The following is a 20,348-nucleotide window of genomic DNA, read 5'->3' on the forward strand; positions in this document are numbered from 1 at the left end:
TAGGAAAACTGACACCAATAAATTAGACCAAATTCAGAAAATATTAGCATATTAATGTATGTTGCTACCACTTCCATATGCTGAACAGAGTAGGCCTGATAGACTAATGGACTTACCCCACTTTTCATCCATGGATCTTTTAGCCCTTCACAAAATGTGGGCATCATTCTGTGTTTAACAAATGGGGAAAGTAAAGACCAGAGAGGAAATGTAATTTGTCCAGAATAGCAGAGCAGAGAAACAGAACCAGGCTGTCCTGGCTCAACATTACCCCGTATGATCTCAAATGACAACCTTGATAATCAGTTAGAGGTAGAAGTGAATGTCCATCTCTTCTCCAGGTGATGTTCTGCAGGCTTCGGACACATCAGTGGTGTTTTATTATATTCAACATCATGCTTTTCCATGCTTTGCTGTTTGGAGGAGATTTGCTGGAGGAATACTTTCTACATTCACTACCTGTCACATACACGGACATGAAAATTCTCAAAATCAGGGAGAAGGCCAGGAAATTAGACATGGATCCCCTAAAGACCAATATGTCCAAGTCTTACATCATCAGCAGTTCAGACGTGTGCTCAGATCAAGAGGTATTTCTGCTTGTTATTGTGTGCAGCAGCCCAGAAAACCGGACAAGGCGTAACCTGATCAGGCAAACATGGGGTAATGTGACAGGCATCAGGAGGTATGCTGTACTTATTTTGTTTGCTTTAGGAAAGCCAGCTTCAGAAGCCATCCAGTTAGACATCAGTGAAGAATATCAAAAGCATGGAGACATCATTGAAGGAAACTTCCTTGACTCTTTTGAGAATCAGACACTGAAGACTGTGATGAGCATGGAGTGGACTGTAACATTCTGTTCCACCGCAAGGTTTATTCTCAAAACCAATGAAGAAATGTTTGTCAACATTCCAAGTTTGGCTGAATACTTGCTTAGCTTAAGAACACATCTCGAGGATATTTACATTGGAAGGGTCATTCATCAAGATATGCCTGACAGAGACCCTCAAAGCCAGAGCTTTGTTTCTCTCAGTCAATATCAAGAAGAGTATTACCCAGATTACTGTAGTGGAACAGCTTTTGTCATTTCTCAGGATGTTGCTCGGAAGATATACATTGTTGCCAAGGAAACACCAGTTTTGCTTCCTCCTGATGTCTTTGTTGGAATCTGTGCTAAGAAAGCTGGCATCATACCCATTCAAAGTTCTAGATTTTCTGGGAAAAAGCACATTAGATACAATCGATGTTGCTACAAATTCATTTTCACCTCTTTTGAAATTAAAGAAGATGAGCTATTTAAAGAATGGAGGGAGATAAGTGATGGAAAAGACTGCGCTTTACTGGAAACTTATTATGGGCTGGTATCCTGCAGAGTCTTGACCTACTTTGACAAGTTTAAACATTTTAACATAGAAACAATAAAAAATGAGGCTTTGCATTTTACCAACTAGGATTTAATTCCTCTACATGAAGAAACTCTGTACTTACACCTTTAACTGTCATTTTTCCTGTTAGAAAGTTCATCTTATCTTTCATCTTTTGCTTTGAACATTTCCTCTCAATGTTGGTTTTTAAATGTGAAAGTTCCCCCCACCCCACCCTGTTCTGACAGTGAATTATTCCTGACGCTAAAAAAGGATGTGTGTTTTAATTCAGTAATTTATAATGAGTGCACTGGATGTGCTTTTTTCACATAAAGAATGTAGAACTGCATGCAATTCTTATTTTCTAAGTAAAAACTGTTTTAAAGAATTTGTGTATATCCAGTTTTTTCATGTCATCTACTTCTTTGCCCCTCTATGCAGCAACTAGTTTTGATCCAATTTGACTGAGTGGTGCATCATTCAATCCCAAACTACCTTGCAAAATATGGAAATCATATCACTCTCCAGTGAAATGTAGCTATCTCTGCATCCTTTTAACAGTGTAGGACAGAATGAAGAATAGAGCACCCTGTTGAAACTACCAGGGGAACAGCTTGATAAGCAGATTTTACACAGAATACCCAACCTAACTGTCCTGTAGAACTGCCCTGTATTTAATGATCACAAGCAGTCATGGCCTCAGTTTATATTTCATTCAGAAGACATGGCCTGTAGCAGCCCTGAACAACATTATGTTGGCATATGGGGGTCAGCACAGAATCAGCAGTAAGAATGCCACCTGTCTGCCACCACTTCCTGTAAAGCCTTAAGTTGTCTTTGGAAGTCTCTCATCCAAGTACTCCTTTTTGGGTCAGGACCCCTACAATACAACACCATGGAATTTCAGATTTAAATAGCTTAAATCATGAAATTTGCTATTTTAAAAATCCTATGACCATGAAATTGACCAAAATGGACCGTGAATTTGGTAGGACCCTAGCGATGACCAAAGAGAGTAGCAGGATAAGTTGTGAAGCTAATGAAAGAGCTGCACTCATATCTTGGACTTAAATTGCCAGTTTTGTTACATTGGTCTTATATGATAAGTTGGTGAAAAAATTCCACTGAGACTGCTTTTTCCACAGAAAATTGGGTTGCTGTCAAAACATTTTCAAGACAAATCTGCTTTGGGCCCAAAACTTTTTTTTTTTTAAATGAAGTCAAAATTTTCTATGGATTATTTTTTCATTGATATTTTCGATGGTGAAGGGGGACCCCTCTCCTTTCAGACACACACATTTTCTGAACAGTTCTAATAAACAAGGTATAGAGTGTGTGAAAGAACACATTGTGTCCTCAGCTATTAATTCAATGCAGTTGCTCTGGCTAGCAGGAGTGCCAGAAGTTTACTTCAGAGTATTTGAAAGAAGAGGGCTGTGGGAGTTTGTGCTTTACTTAGGGCTCATTTACATGGGGACATGCCAGAAAATTAAACCCCTTTATGGACAAACTTCAAAATTAAAGTGACCTTAATTCAGTTTATTTTATTTCACTTAGAAGTGAATTAACTAAACTGAATTAAGGCCATTTTAATTCTACACTGGGGCCTAAAGCAGTTTAATTAATCACACCTTTAGTTAATTCAGTTTAACTCTCTTGAGTGTCCCTATGCAGACAAGATCTTAACCTCTGAATTTTGATTACATCATTGGTCTTTTTTTCTCTTTATGTATCTGCCACCTACTACTTTAACCACTGAGGAGAAAAAATAGTTATTTTATTTCTCATGTGTGCACATTATTGGCTATCAACAGCATGCAAGCCACATGGCTTTGAGGAAGGAGCACAGAACAGTGCTTAAGTGGCTAGCAGTAACTCACTGAAAGATCAGTCTCTGCATTTGTCAGAAGGGATAAAAATTATATTATATTATTATATATATATATATATATATATATATATATATATATATATATATATATATATATATATACACACACACACACACACACACACACACACACACACTTTTCTCAGAATTAAAGCAAGTGACAGCTTTCAGTAAAGCTCACCTAAAAAAAAATATATATAAGAAACATGAAAACACCCTCTTTGGCATTGTAAAATATTGCATTAGACAAATGTAGCATAGGCAGCCAATGTTCCCAAACACTGGCTATACATAGTAGTTTTCGTAAGTGACGATTGCACATGTTCACACTTATCACATAAAGGAAGAGACTTGCACATTGTAGAAAAGTTTAATGAAATGTCAGTACACTGCTCAGATAGCTACCAGCATACAAAAACCACTTAACATCTTAAACTAGCCAGCACAAGTGGAAGATGTTTTTACATTCTATTCAACATAATTTTTACTGTTTTAAAGTTTTTCCATGCATGCAGGATTTCTGATATTTTTAGTGCCTGCACTGTGCCAATGGAAAACAGTCATTAGCCATTCCCACATAAAAAGTGAAACATAACTAATATTGGCCAATACAGTCTGTGCAGAGGTAATGACATCTAAGTTGTTTATTGGGCACCTACAACCATAGGATTTATACGCCACTACTGGTATAATCTTGAATGAAAAAAATCTTTTTTAAAATTCCAGTTCATAAGCAAAAGTGACAGACATGTTGCATAAAAAGTTATTCTGCATTTAAATAGTATAATACTCATTACCCTTCCTCTCCCGCCCCCTAACACTCTAGATTTTCTAAGTCCTCTTGCACCTCGCCTCATCATTAAAAGGTCCTGCACCACAGCACTCATCTGGTAGCAGACAGCTGGATGTTGTTTCCTCTGCAGCCCAATGCCATTTCTCCCTGGCTCAGCCAGAGGCGTGTTGCAGTGCAACCAAGGCATCCTGTTCATTAGTCCTGATTTGGGGGGCAGGGAAATGAACAAGCTACTTCTGTACAGATATCCAACTTGACATTTTTATTAATGCTTCCTATGGTTTCCTTCATTTTCATTTAATACATTTTTTGAGTATTCCACATATTTTATTTTTTAACCTTAGAACTAAAATAATACATAATTCATGGTCTAAAATAAGACAGAAGACAAAAAAATATAATAGTCTTGATTTGTGGACCAAAATACATTACATGGCCCATCTAGTCTGAAATCCTGTCCTCCACAGTAGTCAAACTATTCTTCAGAGAGAATGTGTAAAACCTATATGGTATACCAAATTATAATAGGATATAGCAGGGACTGGCAACCTTTGGCATGCTGCTTGCCAGGGTAAGCACCCTGGCGGGCCGGGATGGTTTGCTTTCCTGCAACATCCACAGGTTCGGCCGATCACAGCTCCTACTGGCTGCAGTTTGCCGTGCCAGGCCAATGGGGGCTGCAGGAAGCAACACGGGCCAAGGGACTTACTGGCCACCACTTCCTGCGGCCCCCACTGGCCTGGAGCAGCGAACCGCAGTCAGTGGGAGCTGCGATCGGCTGAACCTGCGGATGCTGCAGGTAAACAAACCATCCTGGGCCACCAGCAGATTTCCCTAGCAGGCCGCACGCCAAAAGTTGCCAATCCCTGGGCTATAGCCATGAGTTACTTCCTCCATGGCTAAATTTATGTTCTTAAACAGAAGGCTTTATGCTCTTATCACTTTTATTCTAACTAACATCACCAAAGTTCAGATATAATTTAAAAGTGGTAACTTTTAAAATTAAGAGATCAATTTTTGATCAAAATGACAGTAAAATCTATTTAAAATTTGGTTTCTAAGCTAACAGATTGACTAACAGACTGTGGTTCATGCAATGTCCCCTTAAACAATCTTAATTGCAGTACAAAGAAAAAGGTAAAAAAAAAAAGGGGGGGGCAGCTTCCAATTTGGTTTAACACTCACTTTATCAGATAGTATTTTTAAAAACTTAAGATTTTTCATGTTCACTTTCCCCATAAGATGTAAAGAACATTCAGAACTACTGTTTGTTTATACAAGACTTATATCCAGCAAACTGGGAGCGGGCGGGGGAACAAAACAAAAAACACTAATTATTTTTGCACCATCTCCCATAGGCATGAAAGCCCCCAAAAGTAGCTAGCGTAATTTTAATAAACTAAACTGCTTAGGTCAGTCAATTAGACAATGTTATATCAAAATATTATAATAAATGTACAGGGAGCAGATTTATATACAGCATGATACTTTAAAGTGCCCTACCTCTGTTTGAGAATTACTCTCCTGACTCTTAGTTATTTTCAGATTAAAACAACTGAGTCAAATGCTTTCTAAAGTTTCTTTCATGAGGTTACAGCCCCTAAACTGTAGCCATTTTGGACCAATCACTGCTCCACTAACATTGGATTGCTAAAAAGGAAAAAAATGTGGTTACGCTGATACTATTCTGCCCCTTCCACAGCAGTAGTAGAAACAGCCTTAACATAATAAGGACCTTCATGCAGATAAGCCCTCAGCCTTAAATAGTACTGGTTTCCAAATATTTCAGCTATTGTTTTGGAATTTACAAGGGCCTTGACCAGTTCATATTTAGCATCCTTTGAAGCTTTGTCAGGTTCCACAGATCTGTCTACAATATATTCCACAAATCCTGGACTGTCAAGCATCAGTTTCTGTGCCCATGGTTGGTTTGCAATAGCCTAAACATCAAGAAAGAAGAAAAATAATCAGGTTTGGATTTTTAAATATGCTAATACATTGATTGTTAAGCAATAGTCAGGGATGAGAATACAACTGAAATCGGATATGCAGTCTGGCAACCGGAGGATGGAGCCTAGAATAAGAGACTGTGGCTCTCCAATCAAGCAGTAGTATTTTAATACTAAACACAGATTCTAGAGTTATTTTTCCCCTTTAGATTGGAAAAGGATTATGGATCATCACTTTTGTGGCACCAAACAATGAGGAGAGGCTAAAACTGAATTTATTTTTTAGTTTACAAGAGGATATAAAGTGCACACCAGACTCGTTTGGTGCCCAGTTTGGATTCAATTTGGGTTTCGGTGTGATGTATGAGGGTTGGACACTGAAGACAAGCTGAAATCTCTCTCACCATAGATTTGTATACAGAAGTCAGTCTACAAAGATAATATTTACACACATTATAACAATTTGATGCTATCACTAGGAAAGGAATTTACAACTTCTGGTCTCATTTTTTTTAAAAAAGGAAACTTACAGTAAACACTCTTAAAGCCCCACAGTGGAGATCAGGGAATGGCTGAGTACTAATACTCCTGAAGAGTTCCAATGGCTGGCTAGACAAGGCAGCAAACCAGGATTCAGTCATTCCTAGCAGGTCTTCTGTTTGCTGGTCTGGCTACACATGGAGAGAAATTATTAAAGAGGCTAGAAACATTGTAATGAATAGTTTTTGCATTTTTAATATTCGTTCTCAAGAGTCAGGAAAATTATAAAGGAAAAAAATCAATTTAAAACTAAGTCACCTAGCCAATAGCAGTTTAAACAAATAATTTTAAGTATCAAATTTACTTTTCCCCACTTATGCAGTTCGCTTTTTGTATTTCACTCAGTTTGGAGGGTAGAATTTTCTCACGGATTCTTAGGAGTTTCACTACTACTGCTGCTGAAATTCACAAGGCTGCAGGGGAAGTTTAAATGAGGATGCTTCACTCAAATGAAAAAAAATCTTGAAACGATTTCTATTTACGTTAAGTGGGGTGGGTTACACAACCTAAATATTACATTCTGGTGTTCAAGTAGTTTTACACTGTCCTTTTAAGCCGTAAGTATTAGACTACATGCACTTTCCTTTTCATTGTAAAGTTGTCCTATTCTGAGCAAAGTGACAATTTCATGGAACTTTAGAACTTTGTATTCTGAACACTGAAAACAGCTACTATTTAGCAGAAATGTTATCATATATTTGCTAAGCACACACACTTCACTTACATGAATTAAAAACTACAATCTTACTCTTCTCCTCCAGCAAATACAGTATTTTTTTAAAATAAGTTTAAAGAGTTCATTACAAAAAACAGTAAACTATTAAGAAACCTTGACTTAGCCTCTACAAAACACACAATAGTGTCATTTCTCTACATTTCAAACAACTTACTGACAAGTAAAGAAGAGATGATATGGCATCCAAACATCGAAGTCTTAGCTCTGCTGGGGGATTCTTTGCCTGGTGCCCTATTCTGTTTAACAGATGTTGAAATCTACTCCCTTTGAAAATAAAAACATTAAGAAATGTTCATTTGCCATACTAATAAAATCTCCAGTAACTTCTGTACCATGTCAAGTTATCAATATTACTTGAAACTGAATTAAATGCTAGAGAAAAGTGCTTGGATGCACAGCCTGAGCAAGAGCAGTTCTAGATATACTATATTGACAATACATATAGCTGCTATCTGTTGGTATGGACTTTCACCAAACTGGGTTAGATTTGAACCAGTAGTGAAAAAAGTTCTGTATCTCATTTCAAATCCTCTGGGCCATTTTGGTCAGCCATTTCATCTTATACTAAAAGAAGTCCTATAATCTTCAAAAACAAAGTGATGTTACCAGGAGACACACAAAAGCATATTCATCTATGCCTGTAGGCAAAAGATGTACCGTATATTCCGGCGTATAAGACGACTTTCTATATTAAAAAACAACCCCCAAAAAATCGTCGTCTTATTATACCGTATATACAGCGGCTGAGCTGCTTAAAAAAGGCTCTCCTGGCCAGCCAGGCAGGGCAGGCCCAGGCCCTCTCTGCCGCAGCCGCGGCTGGGATTTAAAAGCTCTGGCGGCCCCCGCAGCAGCCGGCCCTCTGACCGCCGCGCCGCTGGGCTGCTGGGCTCTCTCTGGGGCTCTGCGCAGCCCAGAGCCCCCAGGCCCCAGCCACTCCCAGGGCCATTAAAGGCTCGCTGCTCCCCGCCCGTCCGGGCAGCCCAGCCCCCTCTGCCCTCCTGCGCCGCTGGGGGGCTGGGCTCTGGGGCGCAGCTGGCGCGGCCAGCAGCCCCTCCTCCCCCCCTCCCCGCCGGGCTGGGATTTAAAAAGGGGGGACTCGGGGGGGGGGCTTATAGGGAAACCTATATATAGCCCTAAAACCTATATAACTCTTAAAATTAGTATCCGGCCTATACGCCGCGCCCTAATCTATATATATTACATGGCTGTATTTTCCTCATCCTTTTTAAGAAAGCATATAATCACGGAAGAAAGATGAACATCTCCTACAATTACAGTGCTGTTGTGGACTTGCATTATGCTGCTCACTGCAATACAAGGAATTCTAGCTGACAGCCCAAGCTTCAGCTCTGACACTGCCATGTGTTTCATGAACATGGTTTGATCACAGCCAGTAATGCCATACATATTAGGCTCCTCTTCAGAGCCAGCAGTACTTTCCTCTTCCCCTATTCTCCCACACCCTACCAAAATTAAAGAGAGAGACTGTGAATAGAAAATTATTATCCTGGTGCTTTGCAGCTATTAAAACAAATAGAAATCTTTGGTAAGCACATGTATTTTAAGGTCCCTTTCCCCATTCCTGAGTGTGAAAATCCCTCAGTAAGCTCTCCTTTGTCTATTAGGATATAAGGGAAAAAACTTGATGCAAACCAGCTTTCTGTAAAACCTGTTTTCCTTCCACATTTGATCCCAGGATTGCAAGCGTGTCCACAGCCACTCCAATCATGGTTGGGTCATGGCCTTCGGCCATTCCAAATACTTTTTCCATAAAGATGGGATATCGTTCACAGATCTGCTGTGGGCTGTCTACAATAGCCAGATTTCCAAAAAATTTCACAAATCCTACCAAAAGCAAAGCAAGAAACATTCAACAGAAAAGAAAAATAACTTCAGTAGCATAATTTCAAGTCAATAACCAGGAAAAGATACCAAAATACTTTTACATGAATGGCATAATTAAAGAAATGTGTTGAAGATAAAATTGTTCAGCTGTGAAAAAGTGATACGACTGTGAAAGGACACCACTAGATAAAGCCAATATTTTTAAAACAAATGTGTATAGCACAAGCAGAGGCAATGCAAGCTACTCCTACATGCTCAACAGATATCTAGACAAGGCTAAGAGATTTTAAGTGGTGGTGTTTTTTTAACCCTCTTATCCCAGCCTAGACATGCCCCCACAGTATACTTCAACTTTGCTCTACAAGAGTTCATTTTCCATCACCTCTCTGCTGAAGCTGTAACAGCACAAAGATGTCTATTTCACACAAACAAGGAAGTCAATCTACTAATAAATGGGCTGACCCAAGCACCACCGAGTTCCACATAAAAGTTACACACTTATAGGTAGTTGGATCCTGAATTTCAGATCAAATTGCAGTTGCTCAATATTCAAACAGGATGTAGTTCATTCATATTCCCCACTCTTTTCCTGACCACTACCCATTTAAAAAGACTGGTACCTCCTTTAAAAGAGACACTGTCAGGTTAAAAGTAATATTTCAAAAAATAATTTCCTTAGGTCACTAACACCTTAGATATTAAAATTATTTATGATGTTTGCTTCTCATTTCAATCACCATGGACAATGAAAACAGGACTAGTCAGTCTCATTTTCTGAGTCTCGAAAAAAAAAATCACAAAAAAATGTTTCACTCTCAATAAAAGTTCAGGAGAACATTTCTATTAAAAGGGATATCCCAACTTTAAGAGGAAACAAAATTATTTCTACCAGAAGATTTTTTTTAAAGACCTTCGTTTACTGAAAGTTACACTTCAGATTACTATAAACTGAAATATTGGAGAAAATGAAGGAGGGGTTTTTGTTTTGTTTTTTTACTGTACACCAAAATTTTGTAAGATGCAGAGTTTCTCCCACTTGTGCAGGAGTTTCACACAGCAACAGAGGTGAAAACTTACATTTTAAAAAATAGTAAAAATATAATCACTAGTTTTTGTGATTTTTCAGTCATATCTGGGCAGTGGAGTACCTCAAACGTCTTTGAATTTACATTTTTTAAACTGACTAGGTTTCAAGTTGTTGGAGTCCTTTTAATATCTTGTTTAGTGAGACAAGAGCAATTCCTCAACTGTGTGCCTACTATACCTGACAGCGTCTCTGTAACTTATCTTTTCCCAGTGCCCTTATGTAAAGAAGGCAATCACATTTTAGACCATTCATAAACATTTCAGGTACATATACATTTATAATATTCTTACTATCAAAAATACACATTTCCTCTCAGGACAAAAGGCTCAAAGCCCTTAGTCTAACAGTTCTTTAGAGGTGGACAACATTACACAATGCTGGAAACAATCAATGCACAACATCACCTGGCAAATAGAAGCCCGAGAAAGGATCAGAATCTGCCCCAATGATTATATTGGAAATTTTATCAATGATTCCTTGCTGGGCAAGATATTGACGTCCATGCTTAGTGTATGCCAATGAGGTCACCATCTCTATACTGGTAGCTCTACAGAAGATAAAGAATAAATGCTCACCTGGCCTAGTTCATAGCTTTTTTAAAGTAACCTAAATATCTACATAATCTCAAGAGATTGATAAAGAAAATATGTTTTAATCTTTCACAGTTGTCATTTTAAAAGTAACATGCTCCTAATATTTATATTGCAATAGTACCCTAAGACTGCAATCAGGAGCAGAGTTCTAATACACTAGGCACAGTACAACCACAGAAAGACATGGCCATATCCCAAAGAGTTTAAAACAGAAGTATTAGCACTTAAAAAATAAAAAATTCTTCCTACTAAATTTTTAAAAATAATTGACCTGACTTGTGAGGGTGCGGGGGGTGAGGACCTGCATGAGTCTCTGATTAAATGATCAAACTAAGATAATCAAAGTGAGACCCCCAATCCAGAATCAGAATCAACTTTACTTTCAAATTTAGTTAAAATCAATATTTTGTCAGTGTTTAATTCTCTCCAGTACAGCCTCTTGTGCTTGTTTAGACTAGCAGTACAAAATCAAATAAACTTGAACAGAGTTATGATTTCCTCTTCCCCCTCCCCAGTTAGAATACAGTTGTAATCCATATTTTTTATGGATCCTTGTCTAGAAAACAATTTGTTTTCAAAAGCAGATTGTACTTAATCTCACTGTCAACATACCTGACCAGCACATCATCTCCAGTCAGTTCTTCAATTAGCTCAGATATTAATCCACTGTTTGCACAGTAATTCAAAGAATCTGCAGACACCGAAGAAATCTCAACAACTAACTAAAACGTAAGCACAGGAAGGACAAGTGTATAAAAAGCATTTGTGTAAGACTAAGTACTTGCACACCGCATTGTTTATAAAGTTATACAGACCTATGTGTTACATATTCCAAACAGAATTTTTGCCTGAAAACATTTATTAACCCCCATCCTGCTTTAAAAGCTTATTTCACTGATAGTCTTCAGACTGCAGTATGTTCTTTTGCTTTCTTCTTACATTCTGCTTTCCGCCCCCACCCCCACTTTGCTCTGCTAAAAATGCCAGCCTCTCCACTCCCTTTGTTTCTTCCTCACACGTTTAAAGCTTTGTGACTGCTCCTTTGCCACCCACGTACCTGAAGTTATACACCTACTCTAATGTACCTAGTAGGGCAGTCAATTAATTGCCATTAACTCACGCAATTAACTAAAAAAAAAAAAATTAACTGATTAAAAAAATTGTGATTAATCACACTGTTAAACAATAGACTACCAATTGAAATTTAAATATTTTAACATTTTTTCCTACATTCAAATATTGATTTCTATACAACACCGAATACTAAGTGTACAGTGCTCACTTTTTATTTTTTTTATTACAAATATTTGCATTGTAAAAATGATAAACAAAAATAGTATTTTTTCAATTCACCTCATACAAGTACTGTAGTGCAATCTCTATCGTGAAAGCGTAACTTACAAATGTAGGGGTTTTTTTGGTTACATAACTGCACTCAAAAACAAAATGTAAAACTATTTAGAGCCTACAAGTTCACTCAGTCCTACTTCTTGTTCAGCCAATTGCTAAGACAAACAAGTTTGTTAACATTTACAGGAGATACTGCTGACCGCTTCTAATTTACAATGTCACCTGAAAGTGAGAACAGGCATTTGCTGTAACTTTTGTAGCCAGCATTGCAAGGTATTTACATGCCAGATATGCTAAAGATTCATATGCCCCTTCATGCTTCGGCCACCATTCCAGAGGACATGCTGATGCTTATTAAAAAATAATGCGTTCATTACATTTGTGACTGAACTCCTTGGGGGAGAACTGTATGTCTCCTGTTCTGTTTTACTCACATTCTGCTGTATGTTTCATGTTATAGCAATCTCAGATGATGACCCAGCACACGTTCGTTTTAAGAACACTTTCACAGCAGATTGACAAAACACAAAAGGTACCTATGTGAGATTTCTAAGGATAGCTACAGCACTCAACCCATGGTTTAAGAATCTGAGTGCCTTCCAAAATCTGAGAGGGACGAGGTGTAGAGAATGCTTTCAGAAGTCTTAAAAGAGCAACACTCCAATGCGGAAACTAAAGATCCCGAACCACCCAACCTTCTGCTGGAGGCACATGACTCAGATGATGAAAATGAACATGCGTCGGTCCACTCTGCTTTGGACTGTTATTGAGCAGAATCCATCGTCAGCATGGACGCATGTCTTCTGGAATGCTGGTTGAAGCATGAAGGGACATATGAATCTTTAGTGCATCTGGCACGTAAATATCTTGCGACCCAGCTATAGCAGTGCCATGCGAACGCCTGTTCTCACTTTCAGGTGACATCGTAAACAAGATGCGGACAGCATTATCTCCTGCAAATTATAACCAAACTTGTTTGTCTGAGTGATTGGCTGAAGTAGGACTGAGTGGACTTGTAGGTTCTAAAGTTTTAATTTGTTTTATTTTTGAATATAGTTATTTTTTGACCATAATTCTACATTTGTACGTTCATCTTTCACGATAAAGAGATTGCACAATGGTACTTGCATTAAATGAATTGAAAAATACTATTCTTGTGGTTTTTTTCAGTGCAAATATTTGTAATAAAAAATAAATATCAAGTGAGCACTGCACACTTTGAATTTTGTTTTCAGTTGCAACACATTTGAAAATGTAGAACACATGCAAAAATATTTAAACAATGGTATTCTATTATTGTTTAACAGTGCGCTTAATTGCACAATTAATTTTTTTTATTGCCTGACAGCCCTAGTGTCTAGCTCTTACCATTTTAAACCCTCTCCCCCCGCCCCAAAGAACTCATTTCCAAAAGGGCTTCAAATGTTAACCCATGGCAGTGATTTACCATCCCCACTCCCCATTCTTTTTTTTTTTTTTTTTTTTTAAAAGAGATGCACCTGTATTTTTTAATTTGATTTATAGTGATAGCTATAGGTGTCCATCCTAGGCTCTGGGCCCCCATCCACCATAATTTAAAAACAAAATATAATAGAGAACAGCCCATAAATATCCTCCAGACCTTCAGCCCACCCCATTTCAAAACGCTTTGAGGTTTGGGCAGGGGGGGAGGGGGACGAGGGACGACAACGGACTGTGATTCATAATTTCATAAAGAATTATGGTATGCTCCTTTCCCACCCACTCCCCATCTTTCTTCCCTCCGGAAATGTACAAAGTTTGCAAGTCAGTTAAAAATTACATATGTTCCATCTCACAAACACCCCATTCCGAATTACAAAGCACTAGAGTCCTGGTGCCCTGTAACAAACACCAAGAACTACATTGCTCTTACCTCATATACTCTGTATCGTACAAGATCACTTGTTGCCATGACATTTTTCAAGTCAACTAAAAAACTGCTTGCAAATAAAGCCTCCAGCCCATCTTGAGTCTGTGCTATTCTCGACAGTGATTTGATAGCCTACAAATAAAGGCAGTGGTTTGTGATAATACAGACACATACACACACACAGAAGCGGAACCAACTGTAGAATGAAAAAGCAAGACAAGAAAAGTCAGTTGAATTGTCTTATGTATTATTTAGCCTATTGGAAAAGAACATCTAGAGCTATGCTTTATCTATGGGAGAAGACTGAAAAATATTGGTCTCCCTGCTGAGACTGGCAAAAGTGCTTGTTATGCTGGTTTCTGTGATGTGAACAAATCCTTGAGGAATCAGACAAGAGATCACATCAATTCACTTCACAGAGGAGAGTTACCAGACAGCAACGACACAGGTGTGTTAGAAGATTTTATCTAGCGTGACTTCAGAGCCTAAGGGCTTGGCTACACTCGAAACTCCAAAGCACTGCTGCGGGAGCACTCCCGCGGCAGCGCTTTGGAGTTTCGAGTGTGGTCGCTGCACCAGTGCTGGGAGAGCGCTCTCCCAGCGCTGCAGGTACTCCACCTCCCCGAGGGGATTAGCTTACAGCGCTGGGGCTCTGTTTACACTGGCGCTTTACAGCGCTGTAACTTGCTGTGCTCAGGGGTGTGTTTTTTCACACCCCTGAGCGAGAAAGTTGCAGCGCTGTAAAGCGCCAGTGTAGCCAAGTCCTGAGACACTTAGATGCTTTTGGAATTTTTACCCCAAGGCTGATCCCGGTCTCCTGGGCTATCCAAGCCCCCACTTCTCTATTATCCAAAAATAATCAAGACTGCTAACTCAGACATTGTAGATACAACATAAGATACTTTGAATCTTTCAATTAGTGTGAAAAAGAAAAAAGCATTTATTGTTTGCAACACTTACCTCTTTAGCTACAGCTATTTTCTCTCCACCAATGCAATAAATGATTTGCCTTAGTAATTCAGGATTATTGAGAATTTCTCTAACAGCATCTGAATTTTCAACTATTCTTCCAACCTAAAAATTCAGTTTAACATATAGTATTAGTTTGTTTCCACCAGATGCAAAACATCAACATGAAGAATTTCAACAAGTTTACGTAGGATTTCTAATTAGAATCTATACACAAGTAGCAATACGATCCTTTTGTCCTACTTTGGTACTGGGAGGTAAAGAATTAAAGTGTAATAAAAAAAAGTGGCAATAGATTAAAACTAGCCAAGAATGGTCAAAGATCTAACCTACTATTTACTATTTGAATATAGGAGTTACGGTCCATACCTGAGCTATAGTAAGAAGTTTAACTGAATCATCAGGATGAAAGAGTCCTTTTTGAAGTTCTTCTCTGAAGTTTTGGATTACATACAATGGATCCACTGCCTGAAGAAACCGCTCCAAGATAGAAACACATAAAGCAACCTGTTCTCTGTTTGCAGAGGAAGGAAAAACAGCCCTTAGATCAGTGCTCCCCAAACATTTTAGAGTCACATCTCCTCTTACCCCTGTCTGTGTACACACACCCCCCAGGATTGGGGCCGAGGCTCCAGGGGGGAGGGAGGACGACATGGACGGGGGTAAGGGGGCCAAGGCTGTGGCTACAGCTGTGGACAGGTCTGGGAGCAGAGCCCTAGCCGGGGCCCTGGGCACATGGTCAGCAGCCAGGGCCCCGGGCTGTGAGCCAGGGCCAGCAGCCAAAGGGCACTCCACATGGGGGCTGGCCCAGGCCTCAGCTGTGCCCCCCAAATGTTCCTCCATGCTCCCTTAGGGGGGCACACCCCGTTTGGGGACCTCAGCCTTAGCTAAAGAATAATTTAATGCAAACAGAAACAACTCTGTACCACAGAAACAACCCTGTGGCTATTTCCCACCAACTAAGCTTTCTGAATATTGCAGAATAATCTAGATTTTACTACTACTACAGACCTATGCACTTGCAAAACAACTTTGTACTGTTCTGATTCTAGTTCCTGGCAGTGATAATTGCAAGTAAATAAACAGCTCCTTCCAACCACCTAATGGAGTATCATCCGCATTTTACAGATGGGGAGACCATGGCAGAGAGAAAAGATTCGCCACAGGCCAAACAATGATTCAGTGACCGAGCCGTGATCAGAGGGAGCCCCAGGATCCCAGGGCTGTTGCACTGCTGGGCTCTGCATACAGGACTATCACACAGTGACACCCAGCATCTCAGGCTGCACGAAAGCGAGGAGCAGAGCACCACCCCACTGCAACAGCACGTCCCACAGCAGCCTGGTCCCACCTCGCATGGCGCCCCCATAACAGCCCCCGACCCCCACCGCGCAGCCCCCCCCCACCGCATAGCGCCCGGGGCTCCAGGGAGGCAGCCTGAGGTGCCCCCGTACCTCAGTGATGCCGCACCGCCCACCCCGAACCCCAGCCGCCTCCTGCGGTGCCCGCCTCGCCCAGGCCTCCCCCCGCCCCGGCCAACCTGTCGTTCACGTTGAGCAGAGCGAAGAGGCTTCCGAGGCGGATGTCGGGCGCCCGCTCCCTCAGAGCGCTCAGCGGCAGGGCCTGCACGGCCACCCCCAGGGCCCGCAGCTCCTCCAAGGGCTCCTCCAGCCGGGACACGCGGGCTAGGAGCTCCAGCGCCTCCTCCGCCATCTTGGGACCCGACCCACCTGAGTCGGGTAGTGGGAGCGTGGGACTAGCAGTATCGCGAGAACTCCCCTAGCAACCGCGCTGGACGTAACTAAGAGGCTTCTTTCGCGTCCGCCAAAATGTAAACAAAATGGTGGGCCCCTGCAGCTTTCTGATTGGCTGCTGTGAGGCGAGGGGCGGGACTAGTCTAGCGAGTCCGCCCCGTGGCCTCTTGTGAGCGGGCTGGACCCGGCCCAGGGCGAAGCGGTCCGCCGGGGGGACGGCGGCGACAGAGGAGGTGGCCAGGCCAGGCCGTCTCGCAGCCACCCACTGTCACTGTGGGGTGTTAGTGACGTCACGCCGTAATGGTGTCTGGCCCCCGCCAGAGCCCGCCCCAGGGCGTGGCACAAAGGCGCCATGTAAAGACCCCAGGCTGCTGCCGGGTGGCAGCCGCCGCAGGGAGGTCACATGACACACCCGCCCTGTAACGACAGAAACATTTACCGCTCCGGAGTCGCTACTTTGGCTGCACTGAGCATGCGCACCCGAACGGAGCCTGCCCAGTGACCTCCGCTGTCGCCGCTGCCCTGACTTCTACTTACGATTTGCTGCCTCCTCTTGGGGGGGGGTTAAAAGGCTCAAGGGGGCAAATCGCAGCGGGGGGGCTGCCAGGGTCTGAGCGGGGGGCAGAAATTTACTGACGCGGGGTGGGGGGTCAAGCTGCTGTAGGTAGCGGCAGGAGAGAGGCTGAAGGGGAAAAATCGGGGGGGGGAGGGAGAGACGCTGCGAGACCCTCCCTGTGCGGGGACAAAACCCCCGTTTAGGGAGGGGGTGGGGGGGAACAGTGACCCCTCGGGATGAGCCACCTGCTGGGCTCGCAGGGCTGGGGGCTGGGGGCGGGGGGCACAGGCTGTTTTCAGTTCTGCTCCGTGTCAGTCCCGGAGCAGGGGGCGGGTTCCTGGGGCTCGGTCTTAAAGGCACCCGCTGCCCAATTCCCAGACTGTCAAAGCTCAGACACCGCAGCTCCTCTCTAGCCTATACAAGTGCTGCGGGGCGGTTACTGCTCCAGCCGGGAGACTGAATGCGGGGAAATATTGTACAGACGCCCCCGCCCTCCCTCCCACTCTGCCTCTCACATTTTGACTGTGGAAAAGTGTCTTCTATCATTTTCTATGTCTATATGAAATCACTGCAGCTCCTTTCTCTTCTACAACGTGCTGATTTGGTAACTCCCTCCCAGAGCCCACATGTCTGCACCCCCTCCTGTACCCGAATCCCCTGCCCCAGGTCAGAGCCTGCACCCGTCACTCAAACTCCCCATAGCCTGCAACCCTCCTGCACCGCCAACTCCATCCCAGAGCCTGCACCCCAAACAGGACCGGATTAACCTTTTGTGGGCCCGGTGCTAAACATATTTGTGGCTCCCCATGGGGGAAATGGGGACATGGGGGCAGAGTCCTCAGAGCGAGGGGCTGGCCTGGGGCAATGGGAGATGAGTCATGGCACGGCAGGGACAGCCCCACTCCACCCAGCCCAGTACAAGGGCACTGTTTACAAACCGGGAGCTGTCAGACCCATGCTGTCCAGCCCGTCCCAGCACTGCCATTGTGCTTCTTCCCCTTGTGGGTGGGCCCATGCTGCACCATGCTACCCCCTGCCCAGCACCCCTCCGACTCCCTACACCCAGTGCTGCACCACCCAGAGACCCCCACAAACCCCCTGCCCAGCACCCCTCTGACTCCCTTCGCCCAGTGCCGCACCACCCAGAGACCCCCACAAACCCCCTGCCCAGCACCCCTCTGACTCCCTTCGCCCAGTGCCTCACCACCCAGAGACCCCCACAAACCCCCTGCCCAGCACCCCTCTGACTCCCTTCGCCCAGTGCCGCACCACCCAGAGACCCCCACAAACCCCTACCCAGCACCCCTCTGACTCCCTTCGCCCAGTGCTGCACCATCCAGAGACCCCCACAAACCCCCTGCCCAGCACCCCTCTGACTCCCTTCGCCCAGTGCCGCACCATCCAGAGACCCCCACAAACCCCCTGCCCAGCACCCCTCTGACGCCCTTCGCCCAGTGCCGCACCATCCAGAGACCCCCACAAACTCCCCTGCCCGGCGCCCTCCCAGATCACTCCCCCACCCACTCAGAACCCCCCCACAGATCCTCTCACTGACCAGTGCCCCCCAGCTGAAGACCCCCCACAGTCCTCCCACAACTGCACAGTGCCCCGCACCTTCCCACCCAGAGCCCCCCTACAGATCCCCTCACTGTCCAGTGCCCCCCACCACCACAACTGCACAGTGCCCCTCACAGACCCCCAACACTTCCCAGCGGAGCGGCCAGCGGGGGGGCGGCCTGCCGATAGCCGCGGAGCTTGTTGGTGTCATCAGGCATCTGTATTAGGCCTGAATGAACCAAAGTTATTCTATGCTTGCCTAGAGGGCCCCTAATGTATCCGCTATATGGGAAATATGAGGGGGGGGTAGAGGGGGAGGAGTAGTAGGGGGTAATGGGAATGCTTAGCTGAAATCATGTATAAAGAGAGAAAGGCTGCTTGTATCTGGGTGCTTGATTTGAGACACCTCTGTCTCCTTGCATAAGCTTTGAGATCTCAAATAAACTTTGTCTGCTTCTCCACCTTGGTGTGTTTATTGGAGCGAAGCACACCGGGCAACGAACCACTGTTGCTGCCTCGAGCATTCTGTGCTGACAACAGTCAGGAACAGTCTATGAAAAAGAGAATTCAAAAAACCATCTCAGTTACAGATGTTGCAACTGGAGTTGGCTGAAGACTGAGCCCTGGGTGTAGTCTACTGATTAGGACCCAGTCACTGTGCTAAGCATATTCATATTGTGTATTCCAACTGATGTAGCTGTAGCAGGATTGCCTCACTGGATTCTACAAATATTAGTTTTCAATAACCTGCTAGTAGAGCTGGGGCAGAGTTGGGGGAATGGGATGAAATTTTTGCAAAAAAAGTTTGTGAAACATTTGTCTTGTTTTGTTGAAAATTTTCACAATTTAACTTTTTTTTTTTTGACCAACTTTATCTTCCAGTCCCTCTTTTTGGCCTGGACTTTTTCATGCATTGTCCACGTGGTGGCAGGATTGTGTACAGAGGACAGGATTCAAGTTTATTTTAGGAGTAGATTGAAGTTTAGCACTGCTGTCCTTTATCTCCTTCTTTCCTTGTCTGTGATAACCTCCATCCAAGGCTAATTGCCTGTGCTTAAGTTTTATTTCCAGAGTCCATCTGAATTTGGCCTGGGGGTGTGTTTTGATGGTTTCCCTAGTACACCTCCACTGCTACTTGGGGTGTGCCAAGGGAGAAATCTCCTTAGTGTGTCTGAGTTGTTCTAATCCAGAAGGTAGGATGTATTGGCTGTCAGTCTGTGGCTCTGACCACTAGGCTATAGCATTCTCTTGTACTGGAGTGTGCCTGTGGTTTTGCTACTGCCTGTGTGTAGCAGGTAAACTACTCTCCGCATTTTGGGAATTCTTTAAGTGGCCATAACGTGTTACTAATACACTGCATGAGATGAATCTTGCAGTTGTAACCAGGGCCGGCTTTAGGCCGATTTGCCTGATTCCCGGGAATCAGGCCCCATGCCTAAGAGGGCCCCACACCTTAGGTGCCTTTTTAACTTT

General features: G+C 43.1%; 2 protein-coding genes across 3 annotated transcripts; one reads left to right on the plus strand and one right to left on the minus strand.

Annotated features, from left to right (window-relative positions):
- The first annotated feature begins 341 nt into the window (after positions 1–341).
- On the plus strand, positions 342–1,451 carry B3GALT9 (beta-1,3-galactosyltransferase 9). The gene has a single exon (XM_039506022.1). The coding sequence runs from the start codon at positions 345–347 to the stop codon at positions 1,449–1,451; it is 1,107 nt and encodes a 368-aa protein (XP_039361956.1). The 5' UTR covers positions 342–344.
- A 4,162-nt stretch (positions 1,452–5,613) lies between these two features.
- Positions 5,614–17,005, minus strand: PSMD5 (proteasome 26S subunit, non-ATPase 5). 2 transcript variants are annotated; one of them, XM_039507057.1, is made up of 10 exons: positions 16,549–17,002; positions 15,378–15,522; positions 15,000–15,113; positions 14,043–14,171; positions 11,411–11,520; positions 10,610–10,752; positions 8,927–9,118; positions 7,428–7,537; positions 6,528–6,668; positions 5,614–5,988 (listed from the first exon to the last, which is right to left on the minus strand). In XM_039507057.1, exons 1-10 carry the CDS (start codon positions 16,719–16,721, stop codon positions 5,731–5,733), a joined length of 1,515 nt encoding a protein of 504 aa, XP_039362991.1. In that variant the 5' UTR covers positions 16,722–17,002; the 3' UTR covers positions 5,614–5,730. The 2 variants fall into 2 exon arrangements, with proteins under 2 accessions (XP_039362991.1, XP_039362992.1); XM_039507058.1 differs by lacking the exon at positions 15,000–15,113 and having other exon boundaries at positions 16,549–17,005.
- Positions 17,006–20,348: the final 3,343 nt, after the last annotated feature.

The sequence above is a fragment of the Mauremys reevesii genome, linkage group 19 (genome assembly GCF_016161935.1).
Source record: "Mauremys reevesii isolate NIE-2019 linkage group 19, ASM1616193v1, whole genome shotgun sequence".
Lineage (NCBI taxonomy): Eukaryota > Metazoa > Chordata > Testudines > Geoemydidae > Mauremys > Mauremys reevesii.

What these genes read in the sequence shown, in the direction of transcription:
- PSMD5 (XM_039507057.1), bottom strand. Translation starts at nt 16,721, where the DNA reads ATGGCGGAGGAGGCGCTGGAGCTCCTAGCCCGCGTGTCCCGGCTGGAG. An exon ending in TACGATACAGAGTATATGAG is followed by an intron (nt 11,521 to 14,042) that starts GTAAGAGCAATG and finishes CTTACGTTTTAG; the next exon opens with TTAGTTGTTGAGATTTCTTC. An exon ending in ACAGGTTTTACAGAAAGCTG is followed by an intron (nt 7,538 to 8,926) that starts GTTTGCATCAAG and finishes TTATTTTCAAAG; the next exon opens with GGAGTAGATTTCAACATCTG.
- B3GALT9 (XM_039506022.1), top strand. Translation starts at nt 345, where the DNA reads ATGTTCTGCAGGCTTCGGACACATCAGTGGTGTTTTATTATATTCAAC.